Below are 21544 nucleotides of genomic sequence, written 5' to 3'. Positions count from 1 at the left end.
TTTCAATGTTATTTATTAGTGATTATTAATTATTTATAAACTTTTAAAATAAAATAAGTGTAATGAATTATTTTTTAAGCAAGTGCATAAATGCTTTGATATAATAATACTTTAAATTTATTTCAAATATTATATATGTTATAAACATGTGCAACGTTTAGAAAATTATATAAAAAACATTAAATAAAAGTATTTTGATAGTGACGTGACAAAGTGCCATTCTGAAAATGAATTTCGAGGAAAACAATACATAAATCATATAATGCAAGCTTTTAGTTAACAATAGTCACTTGCATCAATTAATTAACAATTATTTTATTGCAGTAATGCATTCTACTTATATTACAGGAAAATTTAGGTTAAGGATGCTTGAAGTTGTAAAGGAAATGGTAGAGATATGGTTGGGAAAGTTGCAGAGAAAAGGTTGGAAAAGTGGTGGAAAATAATAAATTAATAAAACAATAAATTAATTACAATGGAATGAAAAAAAAATACTAATTTAATCTATAATACTATCTTTTATATATTTACATATACCATACGCAACAATTAAAAGTGGTTTTAATTTACTTTTTATATTAATTTGTTGTATTTTATTTCAGATAGGGAATAAATCTAATACATATTTATGTGAACAATAACTTTTAAATATTTTTCAAATATTGACAATGCTCGTAATAAGTAATTCATATTAGCCCGCGTAACATTTTTAAAACAACACAGTGCGCATGCGCCACAGACCTATAAATTCACAGCGGGACCATTTAAATATGCCATGATAAATAAGACTTTATTGCTATTCTAGTAGTTCCAAACAGGTCATAGCTTTTTATTATTGTCATTAATTAAAAGTAGTACTCTATTATAACCTAATTTCTAACAAATATTTCCTCAATTTAAATATCTATGATTTTTCATTAGATCATATAGTAATTTTTAAATATTATGGGGATATGTAGAGGGCGCTGATGTACTTTGGTAGAAATTGTTCTCTGTCGATAATTCAGTCTTATTCGGTACATTGTCGGTAACGTTAGTCTTAAAGTGAAAAATATCAAAGATACCTAATTTGTAGTAACATATCTACATCTGTGACAAACAAGTTTAGTGTGTGTTTGCAATTTTAATAAAACAGTTTAAAAAGACGTGAATAACCTTAAAATTAACAATAGTATCAAGATTATTCTGCAATAGTGATTACTACACAACGGTATGTCGACAGCTTAATGACATTTGATATTTTAACAAATTTTCATTTTTTTTTTATCTTTAGACATTGTTTTATCTTCTTTTTTATATTGAAGGAAAAAGAACAATTAAATTTTAAACGTTCACGTATTTATTTGTTATAGAATACGTTTAGTGATTATATTTATTTAAAATATGTGATATAGTCTTTTATCGATTTGTGAGAAGTTTTAGTGCTTCGTATAGTGAACTTGAGAAAATGACATAAAGTAAAATAGTAGGTTTGATTCGATTAACATCCTTTCATACCTTATGAAATGGATACTTCTGAGTCACTGCATATGGCATACAGTAGACCTATTAATTTGTTGACAAGAGAAATATCATTAACGGGCGGTGCTTCTACTTTTTGACATTTTTATAATCTGACTATCAATTGATTGTTGATTTTTTCAACATTTTTCAACATATTTATTAATTATACTTATCAGTATTTATTGTTTATACAAACAATTAACATTCTTATCATTGTTTTCAAATTAAATGGTAGAAGATAAAACAAATAAATCATAGAAGCATTTATTTCACGTAAGTTACACATTTTATTTAAACAATATTACCTTGAAATCATTTTTATAACATTCATTGAGACAAATTATAATGATGTTATTAAATATAATTAATTGAACTGTTCACAAGTCAAATCAATTAACACCATTTAATTGATTTGACAAATGAGAATGACTCATGTAAAATTTCATTTTATTACAATAAGATCTATTTGTGTAAATAATTGAATCTTCATTTTATTATAAAGCACATCAAAATGGATATTGGATTTTCTTCATACCACAACGGTGGCCCTGCCAGGGAACAAGATTTTAGTAGGTTATCTCAAACTATAGGAACCTCTATATTGAAGATATCACAAAATGGTAAATAATCAAACAATAATTCAAATATTTCTTTAATACAACAATGTAATATATATATATATTTATCTTTGATTTTAGTATCTTCAATGCAAAAGATGGTTAATCAATTGGGCAGTTCTACGGATTCACAGGAACTTAGAAACAAATTGTACGGTGTAAATGAATGTTTTATTAAAATTTAACCATTTATTAATAATTCTATGAAATATTTTCTTTCTAGGCATCAAATACAACATTATACACAACAACTTGCAAAAGATACCAGTGGTCATTTACGTGATTTAGCTAATAATTCTGGTTCAAGTAGCCCTGGGGAACAAAGACAACGTAAAATGCAACGTGAACGACTTCAAGATGAATTTACCACAGCGTTAAATTCTTTCCAAGTAATATTGCACATATATGCATAATTCTTTTAATGTTATACAGTTTACATTAATAAATATACTTTTTTTAAGGCTGTACAAAGACTCGCTGCCACAAAAGAAAAGGAAATGGTTCGTAAAGCTAAAGCTAGTGCGGGTATTGCACCATTCGGTGAAAAGAAACAGGAAACATTAATTGAATTGCAAGATAGCAGAACGCAGAAACAAATACAACAGCAACAATTAAAAGAAGAACAAAATTTACGAATGTTAGAAGAACAAGAAGCAAGTATAAGACAATTAGAGGTAAGAATATTTATTAGAATATATTCTATTAGAGAATTATTTAAAGAAATAATTAAAACATATGTTTATCTTTTGTTTTTGTGTTTTTTTTTTAGAGTAATATCAGCGATATTAATCAAATTTTTAAAGATCTTGGTGCTTTAGTGTACGATCAAGGGGAAGTTGTTGATTCAATAGAAGCTTCAGTGGAAAGAACAGAAGTATCGGTTAATGAAGCAACTTCTCATGTAAGGCAAGCAAGTGTTTATCAAAATAAGTTGCGTAAGAAAAAATGTATCCTTGTTATCATTGGAGTAATATTATTATCCATTTTAATTGGAATTATAGTTTGGCGAAGTTCTTAAACTCTTCTGTTGAATTAATGAACTTTAATTTGATATTAGTAACAAGATGATGAATATAGGCGTCCTGTAATTATAAATTACGACATTAAAAATGTTGTTAGAAATATATCTTGCAAAAGTTAAACACTTTACACGCATTACTAAACACAAGTGAAGTGTTTTACCGAAGAAGAAGAAGAAGAAGAAATGTATAAGTAAAATTTACGATTTATTTTTTATTTGAAATTGATCATTTGCATCAGATATTATTTGTGTATAAGAAGACTAATGGTATGTCTAGAATTGTCTAATATATTTATATCTTTAATTACTTAATATATTGTATTATTATTATTATATATATATATATAAAAGTTTTATGTATACATACGTACGTGTGTGTGTATATAAAATAATATAAAAATGAAGTATATATATATTCATGATAATCGTTTATATAATTTTAATAATATATATATATATATTAAAAACTATACAATCTTATTGCAAAATAATCACACGAAGCACCATATAATATGTTTATGTGTAATAATGATCGAATGAATTTGTATAGATATTGCTTATTATTATATTACACTATGTAAATGTGAAGTAAAAAAAATTTCTATTCATTCCTGGTAAAAAGCATGAAAGTAAGCTATTTACAGAGAGTATCAAATAACGTATTACGATATTGTTGATATAAGTTAATGTATTATATTATCTCTAAGAATGTTGATGATATATTTTAATCAAAATGTAATAAACCTTATAATGATCTTAATTATTTCTATAATACACAAAAATGTAAACATATCCTTTTTATAAATTTTATCTTTTCAAAATAATTCTCTATAAAGAATTTTAATTACTTGTGAATAATCACTAAAGTCTAAGAATAATTTATAACAATCAGTATTTGAATGTAAAGGAATTTTACAAAATTGTAAAAGAAAGAGTAAAAATGATAGAAAAAAAAAAAGATAACTTTATTTAATCATTAAATTTTAATTGGTCCAAAAAACATCTTAATTAATCAATAAATGTATATAAAAATATTACTAGACATGATGGGTGTAAACATATATATATATATATACGTACATTTAAAAGTTTTCATGTTGGTAATGAAATATATGGTTCTTTATTTGACAGCACTGATAAGCGTTTGACAGTAAGGTTTAACATTCTTAGAGATAAGTTTAAAGATTGATTTGATTGAAAAATAAAATAATATAATATATAAACAATATTTATAAACAGTTGTGCTCAATGAGCGTCTACAGTGTACAATGTGGAAATACACATTAATTCCAGTGACAATTATTTTAGTGTTTCTATCAAAATGTGAGGTTAGAATTATATTCATATAAGTCAAAATAATGTATTTGTGTATCATAATCCATATAGAAAAAAAAGACAAGAAATTTTAATAAATATTGTTTAATTTGATTACTTTCAAATATATAGGTTATGAATACATAATATTATAATTATAGACATAACCAAACATTTGATTAAATAATTATATAATTACAGGCACAGTACGATGATAAAAGATGCAAATGTATTTGCCCAAGTCTTTCCTCTGTGATAAATACAACACAACCTTCGTTGGATCGTTTAATTTTTATTATTAATGTCCCACCATCGCAATGGTAATATCATTTTTATTATAAATTACATTATACAATTTATTAAATCATTGTATTTATACAACGATAAGTAATGTTCATAATCTTTACAAACAATTACTATACAAATGTTATTTATTTCAGTAAATGCGAAGATGTTGTTTTACCAAAACTTGGTGATCAGATCAAAACTAAAGAAGAAATATTTTGTCCTAGATGCGATTGCAAATATGAAAATAGAAACACAACTATTATTAAAGTATGATTGTTTGAAATATTCCATTATTATTATTATTATTATTAAACTTATTTATACTTTATGTTACAGATTGTGGTAATAATTGTTATTTGGGTAATATCATTGTTAGTAATTTATATGTTATTTTTAATTTGTTTGGATCCATTATTGAATAAAAGGATTCATAAAAATACAACTAATATTGGTTATCACGAACACAATAACGAAGAGGTACAATTTTGATATTACATTTTCAATCATCTATCTTACATTTGAAATGATTAATTTATAAATATGTGAAAAGTAATTATATGAAGTGTCAAAGAGATTAGTATAATTGTATTTTCTGTAATAGGATGATGCATCAGTAGCACCTGGATCTTCTCATCCAATGGGAGAAAGGGGAAACGTTTTAAATCGTGTAGGACATCAACAAGATAAATGGAAAAGACAAGTTCGAGAACAGCGACGTAATATTTATGACCGACATACTATGCTTAATTAAAAATATTCATTTGATTATGACAGAATACCAAATATCATGAATAATGTATTACACATCCTTAAAACAGAAACATGGCAGATAATCTTTGCAATCTAATTGGTTTGTAATGCAGCAAGTATCTTTAAAAACTAACTATATATATATATATAGTGCTGCAATTGTTTTAAATATGTATAAAAATTAGAAGTATTATTATTAAAAAAATAATACTATTAGTATTTATTATTCTTTCGATTTGATTCTAACTGAACAAAAATATTAGTAATATATATATATATATGAAGATCAATCATTAAAAAAACAAACTAAACTTTTATTAGAAAATGATCAACAAATATTAGTTAAGAAAGATCTGCATTCATTAAAATTGATGAATTAATTTAAATTGGTTTAAGTTATAAAATATATTTTATGTAAAAAGAACAAAAAGAAAAAGAATATTTTTATTGAATTTATATAAAATATACAAAATAAATAGCTATGTTGTAGTATCATCTTTAAATATTATGTTAGCAATACGAGTTTTAATAGGAGCATATATTGTTAAAACGAGAGCAGCACCTGTCCCTCGTAAAATATTGGAAAATGCTCCTTTATAGAAAGCTGATGGTCCTTCATTACGTAATACTTTAATCCAACAATCTAAAGTATTTTTATACATCACTTCTTCTTTACTACGTCCTGATTGCATCATCATTCTTCTTCTGACTGTATCTAAAGGATAGGATAAAAGTCCTGACAGCGATGTTACAGCCTATAAAATTCATAAGAGTTATATATTCGTTGTAAATTTTTTTGTATTTGCATGACTTAGAAGAAAATATTATTAAAATGTACTTGTGCAATAAGAAAGTTAACATATAATGGAGTAGCTTTTGGATCAGAAAAAAAGCCTTGTACTGTATCATAAAGTCCAAAATATGCTGCACGATATATAATAATTCCTTGGACACTCACATTGAATCCTCGATATAAACCAAACAGACCGTCTGTTTTAAAAATTTTCATTAAACAATCACCCATTCCACTGAATTCTCTTTGAGCACCTTTTCCAACATCCGCAGCTAATCTATTATATCATTGTTAATAGTAATAATATATATATTTGTTTTGATGAACTTTGTAGTAGTAGTATTATTATAATTATATTTATAATACCTGGTGCGAGCAAAATCAAGAGGATATACAAATAATAATGATGTTGCACCGGCAGCACCACCGGATGCTAAATTTCCAATGAAATTTCTCCAAAATGCTTCCTTTGGTACGCCTCCCAAAAATATTGTTTTAAATTTGTCTTTAAAAGCAAAATTTAAAGCTTGTGTAGGAAAATAGCGTATAACGTTTGCTAAATTACCTCTCCATAAACTAAGAAAACCAGTTTCTTTTGGTACACGTATAAATACATCGAGTATACCTAAAATAATTATTAAATTCATTAGAATAATATATTATAATTAGATTTTTGAAAAGTATTTCTCAATGTAATTATATATATACATATATATATCATTGACATGAAATAAAAATTGAAATACCTTTATATCGTTGCTCAGGTGCTATTTGTTTGGAAGTATGTTGCACCTGAAGTAATAATTTGACACGTTCTATAGGTGCTACTGCGGTTTTAGAAACTGCTGCAGATATACCACCTGCCAAAAAATCTAACAAAAATGATTTATGTGCTTCCATATGGTATATTCTATAAAAAATAATAACCTTTATTAATATAATATCAAAGATATTTACAATTTACGTTATCTTATTTAATTGTTCAAGATGTAATAATATTGTAATACAATAGTTTCATTTGAACATACTTAAAATTTAATGAAATTTCTTAAATAATCATTAATTCTTTTAACATGTTATGTATTTGATACAGTTAAATAATTTTTCTAAAATTGCAATATTCATATAAAGCTAACAGTCTTTTGTTTAATGAAATTATAATAAATCAGAAAAAAAGGTTTAGACAATAAGTAAATTCTTTGAAATATATTATTTAGTTTAGATAAAATTTATTGAATCATTTACAACGATTATACAAATCTAAAGATTAAAATTGTTGATCGTACAATATAAACTATAATTAATTTTACTTTTATAAAGTGGTCATATTATGATTTATTTATTTATGTATATTAATAATCCGGAAAAATATATTAATTTATAGAATATCATCATTGAATTTATATATTACGGAGATTAGATTAGTTAATTAACATTATTCCATTTTACAGGAACATGTTAACGCATTGTTAAATTATGTATATCTTAGAGTAAAGAGATATAGAATATGTATAGTGGATATAAATATATGCAGCAGTGTAAGATTACAGTACGAATACTATTCGGCACACAGTGGTATAAAATTGTTAATGCATAAAATAAGCATTGAAATTAATCGAGATTCTAGATAAAGATATTATTATTTTTTTCCTTTTTTTTCTTTTAATATACGAAAAGAAAAAAAATAATAAATATAATATAATATGTAAAATAACATAGAATAATACAAATAATAATAATAATAATACATTTCTACAAAACTACTTGAAAGCATGATTTTTCAATAAAATAAAATAAAATAAAATAAAATATTGTGCGCAAATAATTATAGAACACATATACATACATTTAATATTTGTCTACATCTAATATAATTACATGGAATGAAAATTATAATTAGGATTTGGTATGTTGTTAATTTTCTATTTTGTGTTATTTTACATATTAAAATATAAAAAATGTCACAAAATTGGAAGTGCATAGTTTCTTGGTAATAATCATTGGTAATAATTATCGATATCTTTAAATAATAGAAATTTAAAGATTCAAATGTGCATAAGTTCTCTTTTACAAGAGTTAAACACATCAACGGTGTAATTATGTATACTTCTTAGATCTATTTTTAAGAAAGTAATTTTTGGCACGTTACTCTCAAATACATTTTTTGCTCATTTTACCTTTTTATGCTGCGTGTACTGACTGAAAAATAAGATTTATACATTTTTTTGATATCTTTTAATTAGTATATTTAATGAAATATTGTATTTGAGATAATACCTTAGCGATATCCACGCCTGTTAAACTCTTGACAAGATCCGGAACACGAGTAACAATGTTAAATACTTCCTCTGTTAATTTTTCAGCACCAACAGCTCCATTACCACTGGATACCATGGTTATCTTCTTGGCTTGTGAAAGAGGTGCAGCTACTTCAGCGGCAACCTGATGATAAATATACAGTTAGTATAATAATTTACTTTTTAACAAATAAATAATGTAGTTAATAGAATGACAAAACAATATATTACCTTTGGCAGTGTGTCCAACATCATGTCTATCATAGCTGCACTCTTGTATTCATTCCATGCTGCAGCTTTCTTCGCCATTTGTTCTGCTTCAGCTTTAGCTTTAGCTTCGATAGCAAAAGCTTCTGCTTCTCCACGAATTTTAATAGCTTCCGCTTCAGCTTCGGCTTCCATCATAAGACGTAATTTGTTTGCCTCTGCCATTTTTTCCAATCTGCAAAAATATATTATTTCACATGTGTAAGCTTTTAAAATTTGTTTTGCAATCAGCATCAACTTACCTGTATTTTTCGGCATCAGCTGGACGTTTTACAGTAGCATCTAATTCTTTTTCACGTCTCATCATTTCTTGTTCTTGTACTGCTATTTCTTGTCCACGTTCAACTACTTTTACTTGCATTTGTTCTTCCATAATTCTTTGTTTTGTTTTAGCTGCTTGCAATTCAAATGCCATTTCAGCTTCAGCTTTCTAAATTACAATCAATAATTTAATTATAAATAATAATAATAATAATAATTGTGAGAGATATGAATACAAATTTAAAGACATATTAATATCTTACTTTTGTTTGTACTTCAACATCGTATGCAGCTTTTTTCAATTCAAAATCTCGTTGGGCTTTGGCAATTTCGGTATCATTCAAGAAACGTGCAGCCATACGTTGTTCCTCAGCAATAGCTTCTCTGATTTGAGCATCTCTACGTGCTTCTGCTTCACCAATCCTTGCATCCCTTTTAACTTCAGCTGTTCTTGCCATACCAAGTGCTTTCAAGTATCCCTAAAAAAATAATTAGATAGTATTTAATAATAATAATATTCAAAGATTTATTCTACAATTACAATTAAAGGCAGATATAATAATATTAGCTTAGTCCGGATTAAGCCCCAATAAAGTAAATGCATACATTAATTACAAAGAGTTTAATCACAAAATAAGTTTGAGCATATGTGCACAGAATAATTGTGCATAATTAAAGCAAGCATTACTAAATACACCATAGATATTTGCATTTGACCGATGTATCATCATTATTTTGTGCTATTCATCAGAGAAGAAGATATAGCCAAGTGCTTGTAAGTATTACAAATAGCGATAAAACAAAATTGAACATACCTTTGCCCCCTGCAAGTAGCAAAACAAAAATTTATTCAATATTTGCAATATTATTATGAATTACTACAGTAAACTCTTATTAATAGCAATTACTAATAGAATCATTATTATTATTATTATTATCATTATTATTATTATTATCTTTTTAAGGGGGACTTTGTTTATTTTGTTATTTTAGTTAGCATTGCAAACAAATTTCAAAAATGTTTTCTTATGATTAAAATCTTTAATTTTATTCCATTTTTTTTGTTTAAATTCTTCTTCAGATTTGTCTTATGCCTATTTAATAATAGATTATAATTGAAACAAGCTTAACTTACTTCTTCATCTCGAATATCCTTCAGTGTATAAGATACAACGGTAATGCCCATATTGACTAAATCACTGCTTGCAACTTCGAATACTTCTTTGCTAAATTTTTTACGATCCTTGTAAATTTCCTACAAATAATATTGATTTCAATTTGTTTTATGTTTATACATGTATATATATATATATATTTATAAATAATTAATATTATTTAAAATTGAATTTATTTTACATACTTCTACAGTCATACTGCCCATTATTGCACGTTGATGTCCTTCTAAAGTAACTAACGCAATATTATGAATTTCTTCTTCATTTTTACCAAGAAATTGTTCACATGCAGTTGACAACATCTCTTCATTTTGTCCTTGAATTTTTACCTGTCATATATTATATCAAATTATTCCAATATTATTATTAATATAAACAAATTCACTTATCTAATTATAATATGTGACAAATGTAATGATTTAATTATAAATACCTGTGCAATTCCTGTGACAGATATTGGCACACCTTGTGACGTATAAACAGTAGGACTTTCAACTTGTAAAGTCATTGTATTTAAAGATATTCTGTAAAAAAATAATTAATATATTGTATTCATTATCAAATATTGCTATACAGTTAGTTGTAATTGACAGATAACAGTCATCATGTCATGGACACAATTTAGGTTGAGACTTTTCAAAGAATTCACAACAGTTAACTGGTTAATTATTTTTATACAGTATTATTTACAGTAATAGAAGTGTTAATAGATAATATTTGAATTTTTCAATTAAAATACGTACTTTTGAACTTGTTGAACAAGAGGCCATACAAATACTCTGCCACCAGGTACCAGAAGTGGTTTGCTGTAGCAGCATCCTTAAAATTAATTAATTTAATTATTAAATTTATTCTTTCTATTTAAATAATTTAATAATAATTGAAGTTATTTATAAAAATCAACATTTTTATGTCATATTACAAATATATATATATATATATATATATAGCATAGTTCAATTATTAAATTTAATTCAATTCATCTTTTCAATAAACTTAATGGAAATTATTGATGTAACTCGTGATGAAAATTAATTACAAGTTTTATGATAAATAAATTGAAATTTGTACAATGATTACCTGAAACGACTAAAGCTTCGTTTGGACCACAAGTGACAAATCCATAACTCATGTTTGACACTGTTTACAAAAATCACCTGGTGTTACTTTAAAAAGAAATAATTTGATATGACAAATATATTAATACGACTATAAGTTCTTGTTAGTTAATATCCAGAATGAATGACGTCATACCTGATAATTGTATTTTACAGGAATACAGTAGAATAATGATCGAATAACGCTATCTGGTGTTATGTTTCAAAGTGTACTTATTTATAGTGTATGCATAAATATTTTATTAAAAAGATGGACATTTTTACTTGAAGAAGAAAAATAACAATTTTCTTTTAAATAATTATTTTATAAGATTGTTTAAAATATTTGTCATAATATAAATCTTTACAGTAAACACATACGTTGATTAAATTAATTACAAATGTAAAAGGGGAGTTGTATCAGTATAAGGTAGAATGTAAATTAATTATTTAAAAATTATATTAACAAATTGTAAAAATTGTAAAAATGACACTGAATATGAATTTACGAATTCTACTTAATGAATTACAGATTTATCATATGAGATATTAATGACTTTAGATATAATAGATTTCTACTTTATACAAAGATGGAAAAATATTTTACACTACAGTCGATAAGTTAGAATGTTTACTTTATCCAAAGATAGAAAAATATTTTACAACACAGTCGATAAGTTAGATTCGGGGAATTCCTTTTTTAAATTAATTCTAAAGATTACACTTTAAGATTTATTAATATAACTACAAACACAAAATATCGGTATATTTTATTGATAAACATATTTCGAAATATTAATAAACCTTTTAGATGTGATATTAAATTACCCAAAGTATTAAATTTAATGAAATGAAGTAAAAAAAAAAAAAAAAAAACAAAAAGACAAAAACAGAGCTCTCCATAGTAGTCAGTATTTATTTCTCTCACGAAGATTAAACTTCGTTTCTGTTTAAACACCATTAGCAGGATGTACATTTGCACGTAGTTTCTATGTGATAGTAGTTTTAATAAAGTTATACAAAGAGAGAACACAGGATGATACCACGGGAATGCATACGGTGTTTCTCAAATGCATTGTGCATGCACACATGCATCGTAAATCTCGAGCCATATTTGCACGTTCTTACTTTGTCGTTTATAATCATATATGTTACATATTATCATAGTAATCATAGATACCATTCATTACAATTTATACATCGTTCATTTATCCTAGAATTAAAAACCAAAAAAGAAACAAAAATTATAAAAAGAATTTGCAACAAAATGTATCCTGAAAAATAGGACAATTTGTTGTTTAAATCTATCGATAGTTTTGTTTATAAATTTAATGAATGTTTTCTTTTTTTGACGTATGCATAGACAGTTGGTTTCACATCCTGGGCTCGTGGCACGTGCCAAAAATAGACGACGGTTTCTCGTGTTAAATACAACGTTGGGGGTGCAACGACATTCTAACATTGTGAACGAACTCGTGAAACATCCTCAGTTCATCCAAAGTATCTCGTTGTCACGGTTCTAATTTCATTTCGCAGTCAAACAACTTATTATCCTTAAAAACTCGTCATTTTCAAGTTATCAAATTTGAAAAGAAAATTGGGGGATTGACTTTTGATACAAATGAAACTTGTAATATTGTCATCAGTAACTTGAAACGAAAGGATCAATGAACTACACTTATAATCTCCCCTTTGATGACGTGAATTAATCGCTATTTAACCAATTACAGGACAATCAAATTGACGAGGGTTATCGAATCAATTGCAAGTAATTTTAAACACGACTTCAATGTCTGCCAAGCAACACGTAAATAAATCGATCAATTAAATATAGCCGAAATAAACAATTAAATCGTTTCAGTTATTATTCGTTAAGGATATTACAAAATAAATCGATTTGAACACGAGAAAGAAGTTTTATTATTTGTGGTATCAAGTTTAAAATAAAGGATCATGGGTAAAAGCACTACAGGACCGATAATCAGGATGTCATCTTCCGGAACTCACGGAGCCGGAGGTATCGAATGTTGTTGTTGTAGATGTTGCACCTGCATACACGTCGAGTTTCTCAAAACTTTACCGGGAATTATGAAAGTCTGCGAAACGGTGAGTTAACTTTATTCGATTTCGATTTTTAATGACAAGAGGATAATTTTAGATTCTTATCCGACGTTCGCGTACGGTTAATTATTAAAGATTAAGTGAAATAGAGAGAAACATTATTTCTTTTTTACATTTTATGTATGTATGTATGTATGTATGTATGTATGTAATTATTATTACATGTCATTAAAATTATGTAAGTTTTCAGAATTGTTAAGGAAAAGAAGTAAAACAACTTTTGCTCGTAAATTCAAGCACAAATATATTTAGAAAATTCTTTTGTTGAAAAATAATATACGTTGAACTTAATTATTTGCAGATAATTAGCGGATTGATCCAAAGTTTGTTAGTTAATTATGGTCTAAGGTATAGCACGCATATTGGGTCTGCCTTTGAGGGATCTTTGACAACATCTTCAGCATGTTTTTTAACATCCACTGTATTATTAGTCTGCTACGTATTGTCTGAAAAATCTTACAGACTTATACGTTCTTCACTTTTCGTACGTATGATAAATATTTCATTTTAATTAAATCAATAAAATCAAATCTTAGGTGTTATCGTTTATGTTAATGTTTCTTATTTCTTTCTTTTGATTGAAATTGTTTTGAAATAACAAAAAAAAAAAAAAAGAAAGAAAGAAAAATAAAAGGAATGTAAAATACTTTGATATTTATTCGTCGGCTAAAAATAAAATACCACGCAGACAGTTTGAGTTTGGAATTTCGATTGGAACCTTATTGAACGTATTTACTACTCGTCTGTCCATCTTTCAAACCACTACAATTTTACATTTAAAACAAAGAAAAATGGTAATATTGTGTTACAGGAAATAATGTTCAACGCATTGGCAAGTTTTTTGTATCTGAGTTCGGCCACTTATCTCGCATTTTCAACCAAATTATTTCTTTTACCGGAATATTATTTAATACCGGGATTCGATGTTTATCCAGCTATGACAGCAACTTACGTGAGTTTCCCCAAATTCTTTGTTTTTTTTTTTTTATTTAATTTAAATATCATTCATGAATGCTGTATGACAATCATATCTTCTTTTATTTGCAGATTATGAGCGGAATTGTCGGAGTATTGCACGGATTTGATGCTTACTTTTCTTACGTTTATTATAAAACTGGCAGATAGATTGAAATATTAAATAATAGGTTTGAATTGAAATTTGATATTTTTATCGTATTAATGTTGTATTTAAATTTATCGATTAAAATTTGTTCACAAATAACACGTGACAGGGAAAGATTTGACTGACGTGTCGTTTGAAATCAATCGAATACAAAATTTCACAATTTGAATGAATTTTCGTGTCATTTGTGTGTCTCTCATCTATGGAAGAATACCGGTTTCGTTGTCGCAGGAAATTGATCTTAAAGTGGGTACGAACAGTTTATTTCAGAGCTATTGAAAGTGAAATAAATTGTTTAAGTGCTTGCTTGCATCGTCGTCTCGAAAGAACGAGAGTGATGGCAAACGTGAAAACACGTTTGTTGCTGCACTTCTCTGTTTAGTAGCTACCAATTTAGACATTTTCTTTATTCGTTAGACAAGATTCATGAAAAATGGTGAAATTGCTTACACGAAGGAGAAAACGTGAACGAGAAAGGAATCAGAAACGAACAACGAACGACTTAACAACTTTACTCAAATTCGATTTTTAGCATTGTATTACACGTGTAATTAATTATCTCACGACGTTTATATTTACATTGAAAACACCTTTTTTCAATGTATAACAATGCATTTATTATTCCGATAAGATACATTTATAATGCGAAATGATAAAAAGCTACTTGCACAATTACTTTTTCTTTTATTTCTTTTTTACCATAATTGCATTTGCCAAATAATACCATGCAGTACCATTTATCGCAAATAATTTAGAAATCAAGATTAATAATAATTTCTTTTCCTTCTTTTTTTTTACCATAATTGCAATTGCATTTGCATTTGCCAAATAATACCATACATCATTTGTCGCAAATAATTTACAATTGGTGTTAGGATATTTGTAAAGGATATAAAAATCAATTAAAATGAATAATAATCTGCAGTTATAAGAAACAAATCAGAAACTTTAAATTCAACTATTTTCGACAAGGACTGTACGAAAAGTATGATGGCAGGTTATGCCTACCTGGCTAGTTTATACCTGTGTCCTGGATGTTGAATGGAAGTTTTACACGTTGATCCTCACAGACCACCTTAACGTGAGGTTTTTCCTTTCCTCTTTTCTTTCTCTCTCTCTCACTCACATTCACACACATTCATCCACACACACACATTTATTTGATGCTTTTCGTATCTTTTCCTCCCACTTCTAAATCCTATTATCTCTCTCTCTCTCTCTCTTTCTTTCTTTCTTTCTTTCTTTCTTTCTTTCTTTCTTCCTTTCTCTTTCAGTATTTCCCTCTCTACCATTCTCACAATTTCTATCCTTCTTTTCACCAAAGCGAGTTTTAACGTGAAGCATATCGTGTGCTAGTCCGAGGCATGTGCTCGTTCGTCAGTTTACCTCAGGACCTCGAACCGGTCGCGACGACGATACTTTTCAAAGGTTTCAAACATTTCAGTTAGAATACGTGTCACATTTGGTCAACTATTATAATCTTTGACGTATCTTCCTATGTGACTAACACACACATTCAAGATTTATACTGAATACATTGTAATCTTGTTTGTTATCTTTATTTTGTTCTTTTTAATTCTACACGCCTATCTAATTTCTTTTCAATCACCGAAATTTGAGTGAAGTAGAAGTTTGTTTTGTTTGTTTTTTTTTTTTTTTTTATCATCTTAGAACGCATTTTTTGTATTTCTAATCATTGAAAGTAAATTCATTAAATAAATATGGGAACGCAAATGAGAAGCGTCGTTGCTGATGAATCGTCCACTTCCACAAAAGGTAAAATATTTAAATAATTTTCTTGTTTTTTTTTTTTTTTTTTATATATTTGTGGTAATATTTCATTTCTGAGATATTTGTTTGATTTAAGAAGGAAAGTTATTGGGATTGTATGTAAATATTGTGTTTCATGTGAACAATTGTTATCTTATTCTTCAAATTTAATTTAAATTTGAAAAATAAGATAACAATTTGTTTTATTTAATTTTTATTTATTTATAATATATATATATATATATTTTATTTTGTATTTAAATTTATTAACGATAGTAAATGAAAGATATTTGAAAGCATATTAAGTTAAATCTTGAAATACTTGTTTCCATCTTTACGAGATGAGGTTTTTCATTATGTTGAAGGTTTTCAAACGTGCTTCGATTTGCCAAAGCAAATCATTGACGTAGTAAAAGTATTTTCTTATGTCGGTGAAAGCACGACGAACGTCGTCGATAAAATATTGACCTTTGTCGTCTTATAGAAAATCAGTTGAAATAACTGACTCAGTTTTACGAAATTGTTTCAATTGAATGAACAAATGTTTTCACATATAATCAAAATGCTGAGACTTCTTCTTCTCATTGCCACTTTATGAAGAAACTGGAACGTGCAATTTTTTTTTTTTTTTTTTTTCTCATAGTAAACTCGTTTCGTCGTCCTTCATCGCATTTATTCAAAAGAAAGATATATATATATATATATATATATAGTTAAGTCCCGTTTCCATGTGATATTTGTCAAGAGAGATTGGTATGAAAAGAATCAACAGGTACCAATTGTTCCATACACTTCCTGCATGAATCTTTCAAGATTTTGTTTTGTTTTTTTCGTAAAAGTATTCAAAGTACGAAAAAAAATTGACGACAAATACAAATTTGATGTTTCATTTGAGCTGACAATATTTTTAAAAATCAAATTTTATTAAATTTATAAAATAAGATTGAAGTTTCAATAATTATAAACCAAAATTTGTCTTTCTTTTATTTTTTTTTTTTTAGGATCATAATAAATTTGATTAATTATTTATCAGTGTGAATAGGAGCTTCCAATAATCTTTGTTGCAAAAGCGTGAACGGAAAACGCCTATCGTTTCAAATTGCGATTATTTTAAACTATCAGGAAGAATATATTTCTCTAGGGATTAGATTTCTTTTGGTAAACTCATAAACTTTATGACACTGACTATGAGGATCGAGTCATAAATTAAATTGATTACAAAACTATACTTAATATACAATTATTCAACATTGCACATTGATTTGATTTTGATTCACATTGAGAACTGAAATTTTTGATAAGAATAATCATCACTCGATAACATTAATCGTATTAATAAAAAAAAAAAAAGAATGTTTATTACCAAATGGAAGTTTAGATTGTTACGTAAAAATTTACATTGAAATACAACGCTGCATAATTTTTTTTCTTTTTTTTTTTAACGAGAAGGAAAAAAACCGAGTAGAAAATTTATCTGGAAAATTTATCAAGTGTGTCGATTGTACACTTCGAGTGAAAATACATTTACATATTTTCTATGAACATTTACTACTATTTGTTCACGTAAAAGAAAAAAAAATAATAAAAAAGATAACAAAGGTTTACTTAGAATTTTGAAAAGTAAATTCATTAAAACAGTAGTGTCGTTTGCAGTCAAACGTGATTATCACAATTTACAGTCAGTATAATCAAAGTTTGATAACAATATATACGTCATTAAATACTAATTTTAAATAAGGTGTTCTTGAATCGTTATCAGTGATTATTACAATGAAATATCCTCACAGTGAACGTAATCTTTAACTTTGTATTACTTTGAAACAACTTTATTGTATTCATCGTCAACGATTAAAACGTTCAGTTTACCGTTAAATAGAAAATGTTTAATTAATGATAAAAAAGGAACTGGAGATTAATCAAAAGCAAGTTGCATAGATTTGCAAGATGGGAAGTATATTTTGTTATCATCTTATAAATCCATTCATCTAATTGAATGCGTTTAAAGCTTAGGAGAGATCCTTGAAAGTTCGAGTTGGTCGTTCGATAGTACTATTGTAGAAGTATTTTATTGATAATGGTATGTGTTACATGGTTATATGCGAACAGACAACTTGCTGTCTGTCTCGTTATTCGAAAAATGCAGAACGGCCTTAGCCGTCAGGAATAACTTTCACACCAGCAGGTACCGACTGGTATCGTTTCTATACTACGTTCGTTTTCCTTTTCCTTCCATACATGTGATTGTACATGTGATTGTACATGTATGTATTTAACTACTTTATACTTGTGAATACACATATATATATATATATATATATATATATATATATATACATGTGAAGACGTACAGAGAGAAAGAGACACCAACGAGTATAGCAAACTCTCGCGAGTAACGTAATCGCAGGTGTATGGTTGTACAATGTGAAAGAGAAAAAGAAAAATGTTCGATCGTTAACGCTACTAGAATTACGTTCGCCCGTTGTTTTTTATGCTAATGGATAGATCAAAAAGATAAAATGTTTGAAATTAGATCGATTGTAATTTACAACAAATGAATATCTAGTAACACACGGCTCTCAATTTCTATTCAAATAATAATAATAATAATTATTATTATTATTCAAATGCTTGAGGGGAGTGTCATTTTATTTGATTTGATTTAAAATGAACAATTCTTTAGTATTTATAGTATCTTTTGTAGAAATATTTTCATATTGTATCAAAGGGTTAAACTCATAGATTATTTTGACAATTACAACCCTTACATATATTTACATTATTTATATAATAATTTTAAATGCAATGTGTGTTTGACCTAGTCAACTAGAAATTGTCTTGAAATCTTTCCAATGAAATTGTAGGTGTTATTTCCAATTGTTTTTTATGCTGACACCCATACGTCATCTAGATGATGGGCGTACGTGCAGTTCGGCACAACGAGTCATTTGAAAGTTCAAATTTTGATGCGTTTGTTTATCTTAAAAAGGGTCTATGACGTTGACGAGTGACGTCAATCATGTAACACCTAAAGTTTGTTAATTAAATGCATTCATAATACATAACATTAATGCTAATTATTATATTTAAAAAAGACAATGAATTTAATTTTGAAATACTAATACAAATGAGATTGAACACATTTTTTAGATATTCCTTGGTCAACCACGGAAGCAACTCTCACGTTGGAAGAAGAAGATGCAATCGTCACTTTGGTCGTCATAATAATTGGATTAATCGTCACTATAGTTATTTTATTTTCAATGGGAATTTTTATCGATTGCAAACATCAGTGAGTTAATTCTTCAACTTACTTATCGTATCTTCAATCATATTTTTTTTTTTTAATTATAAATGATATTTAGTAGTTTAATAAATTACGTTTGTTTTAAACAGGAAAAAGGAAACCCCTAAGAAGAGAAGACTAAAACTGAAAATACCACACATGTCACGTGTGAGAAGGACTCAACCAGACGATGTTAAATCATTTGCTTCAGATATGTGTCCAAATGATATAAGTGATTCGGGGTTTCCAACTAGGGATGCTGTAGTTTAATTTAATTGAAGTATTCCCTTTTCATCTGTTGATTAATTAAATTGCAAGAGTCTCATTCGAATCAATCGATACACATTATATATATATATATATAAAAAAAAGAAACGAAAACTGACTCGAGAGTTTATGCAACAACAACTCTGAGCCAGTTTGATTTTTAATGGCTGATTAATTATTTATTTATATTATTTAAACAATACGAACGATCAAATGAGCTAATTATTCATTAAAAAAAATAAAATAAAATAAAAGAAGATATGCTCGCTTAAAATGAAACGAAAAATGTTTAAATAATCCTGTTTTATAATAATAATAATAAAAAAAAAAACGGGTTTCTTCAACGAACTTAATAGATATATATTCATAGGATATTTTATATCTATTTTTTACAAAGTCGAACGACATAGTGAATTATCCCGCTGTGATTTATGCAACTTTCTCCGACGTAATCTCTTTTTTAAATCAGTGCTTTTTGTTGTTTTCTTTTCTTTTTTTGTTCATTGAAAAAGCACGAAAGAGTACGAATATCGAATTATCTAACAAATGGGATTGCCTTAATGAAGAAGTTAATAAAAAAAATTAATAGTGAAAATATATATTAGGTTTAGCAGAAAATTGTGTCCATTTTTTGAAAAGAAATTATTCATAATTTGTACAATACTTTAATTGAATTACTTTTGAACTTTCGTATATTTCATTTTAAGAAATGGGGGCCTTAGTCACCCCCAGTGACGAAAAATTGAATTAATGTTTGTCTAAACGGACAGAATTTTCCAAGAGACTTAATATTTATTTAAAAAAATTGCAATTACTTGAAATCTTTGACGAATGATCATAATGACTGCATAAAAAACGAGGTCTTGGCTTTGCATTTTGCAGTAATAATTGCAAATGAAGTAAGTGAAAGAAAATTAAAAACAAAGTTTAGTCTTGACCTTGTTTTATTTGAATTAGGAATAAAAAAAAGACATGTATGTGTGTGTGTGAGAGAGACAGATGAATTTTGATCTGATGTGCATGTTTATTGATCAAATATAATATTTAAAGTTTCAAATCACGTATGACAGATTACAAGAATGTGTGGACTGTATTTATGATTGTTTTTAGAATTTTAAGAAAGGTTTACTTCTATTGTATTGTGATTATTATTATTATTAATAATTATTATATTTATAATTTCGAATATATTTTTAATATAAATCAAACTTTCCGGATAAGAAAAATAACTAATGTTTATTAATGTACGAAATATGCCAGGTCCATTTTTATCTCGTACAAAAATGCTTTCTTCATAATTTCTCCATTCAATTTTGAAATATTCTGTATATATATATACTAACATATATTTATATTTATAAGAACAATTTGTACATAAGTATTATTACTATTAATTATAAAAACAAAGATGAATTTATTAGTAAAATTTTATATATTTTATTTTAAACAATTTTTATTTTCATTTATAACAAAACTAGGGGTGCCTCGCTCACAATCAGTCCGATACACACGTCTTTAAGTCAACGAATTACCTTATACCGATTATAAATTGAGATATAAACTATTCTATCTTTCAAGTTGAATAAAACTGCACATA

At 26.7% G+C, this 21544-nt stretch overlaps 6 protein-coding genes across 8 annotated transcripts; 4 read left to right on the top strand and 2 right to left on the bottom strand.

Annotated features, from left to right (window-relative positions):
- The first annotated feature begins 1003 nt into the window (after positions 1-1003).
- Syx7 (syntaxin 7) lies at positions 1004-3933 on the top strand. Of its 2 annotated transcripts, none has more exons than XM_015325632.2 (6): positions 1004-1210; positions 2006-2123; positions 2202-2271; positions 2344-2509; positions 2582-2794; positions 2890-3933. In XM_015325632.2, the coding sequence occupies exons 2-6, from the start codon at positions 2015-2017 to the stop codon at positions 3136-3138; spliced, it is 807 nt and encodes a 268-aa protein (XP_015181118.2). In that variant the 5' UTR covers positions 1004-1210; positions 2006-2014; the 3' UTR covers positions 3139-3933. The 2 variants fall into 2 exon arrangements, with proteins under 2 accessions (XP_015181118.2, XP_015181119.2); XM_015325633.2 differs by lacking the exon at positions 1004-1210 and adding an exon at positions 1311-1776.
- A 225-nt stretch (positions 3934-4158) lies between these two features.
- LOC149031463 (uncharacterized protein CG1161) lies at positions 4159-5712 on the top strand. The gene is made up of 5 exons (XM_089175792.1): positions 4159-4469; positions 4657-4775; positions 4896-5010; positions 5080-5220; positions 5345-5712. The coding sequence occupies exons 1-5, from the start codon at positions 4410-4412 to the stop codon at positions 5492-5494; spliced, it is 585 nt and encodes a 194-aa protein (XP_089031918.1). The 5' UTR covers positions 4159-4409; the 3' UTR covers positions 5495-5712.
- Positions 5713-5883: 171 nt separating this feature from the next.
- Positions 5884-7413, bottom strand: LOC107068846 (ADP/ATP translocase). The gene is made up of 4 exons (XM_015325640.2): positions 7033-7413; positions 6653-6911; positions 6332-6563; positions 5884-6248 (listed from the first exon to the last, which is right to left on the bottom strand). Exons 1-4 carry the CDS (start codon positions 7184-7186, stop codon positions 5973-5975), a joined length of 921 nt encoding a protein of 306 aa, XP_015181126.1. The 5' UTR covers positions 7187-7413; the 3' UTR covers positions 5884-5972.
- An 80-nt stretch (positions 7414-7493) lies between these two features.
- Positions 7494-11536, bottom strand: LOC107068843 (flotillin-1). The gene is made up of 10 exons (XM_015325635.2): positions 11367-11536; positions 11030-11105; positions 10720-10810; positions 10472-10615; positions 10247-10366; positions 9375-9590; positions 9093-9280; positions 8815-9025; positions 8564-8728; positions 7494-8485 (listed from the first exon to the last, which is right to left on the bottom strand). The coding sequence occupies exons 1-10, from the start codon at positions 11416-11418 to the stop codon at positions 8468-8470; spliced, it is 1281 nt and encodes a 426-aa protein (XP_015181121.1). The 5' UTR covers positions 11419-11536; the 3' UTR covers positions 7494-8467.
- A 117-nt stretch (positions 11537-11653) lies between these two features.
- sing (MARVEL domain-containing protein sing) lies at positions 11654-16287 on the top strand. 2 transcript variants are annotated; one of them, XM_015325637.2, is made up of 5 exons: positions 11654-11813; positions 13114-13489; positions 13806-13988; positions 14316-14456; positions 14552-16287. In XM_015325637.2, the coding sequence occupies exons 2-5, from the start codon at positions 13337-13339 to the stop codon at positions 14627-14629; spliced, it is 555 nt and encodes a 184-aa protein (XP_015181123.1). In that variant the 5' UTR covers positions 11654-11813; positions 13114-13336; the 3' UTR covers positions 14630-16287. The 2 variants fall into 2 exon arrangements, with proteins under 2 accessions (XP_015181123.1, XP_015181124.1); XM_015325638.2 differs by lacking the exon at positions 11654-11813 and having other exon boundaries at positions 12279-13151; positions 13245-13489.
- Positions 16009-20943, top strand: LOC107068845 (uncharacterized). Its single transcript, XM_015325639.2, has 3 exons — positions 16009-16403; positions 19545-19686; positions 19791-20943. Exons 1-3 carry the CDS (start codon positions 16349-16351, stop codon positions 19948-19950), a joined length of 357 nt encoding a protein of 118 aa, XP_015181125.1. The 5' UTR covers positions 16009-16348; the 3' UTR covers positions 19951-20943.
- The last annotated feature ends 601 nt before the right edge of the window (positions 20944-21544 follow it).

This window comes from Polistes dominula, unplaced genomic scaffold, assembly GCF_049000335.1.
Source record: "Polistes dominula isolate Pdom_NZ unplaced genomic scaffold, Pdom_raw_medaka contig_19, whole genome shotgun sequence".
In the NCBI taxonomy this organism is placed as follows: Eukaryota; Metazoa; Arthropoda; class Insecta; order Hymenoptera; family Vespidae; genus Polistes; species Polistes dominula.
Note: the sequence above shows the minus strand (reverse complement) of the source record. Positions and strands in the feature narration are given on the sequence as shown.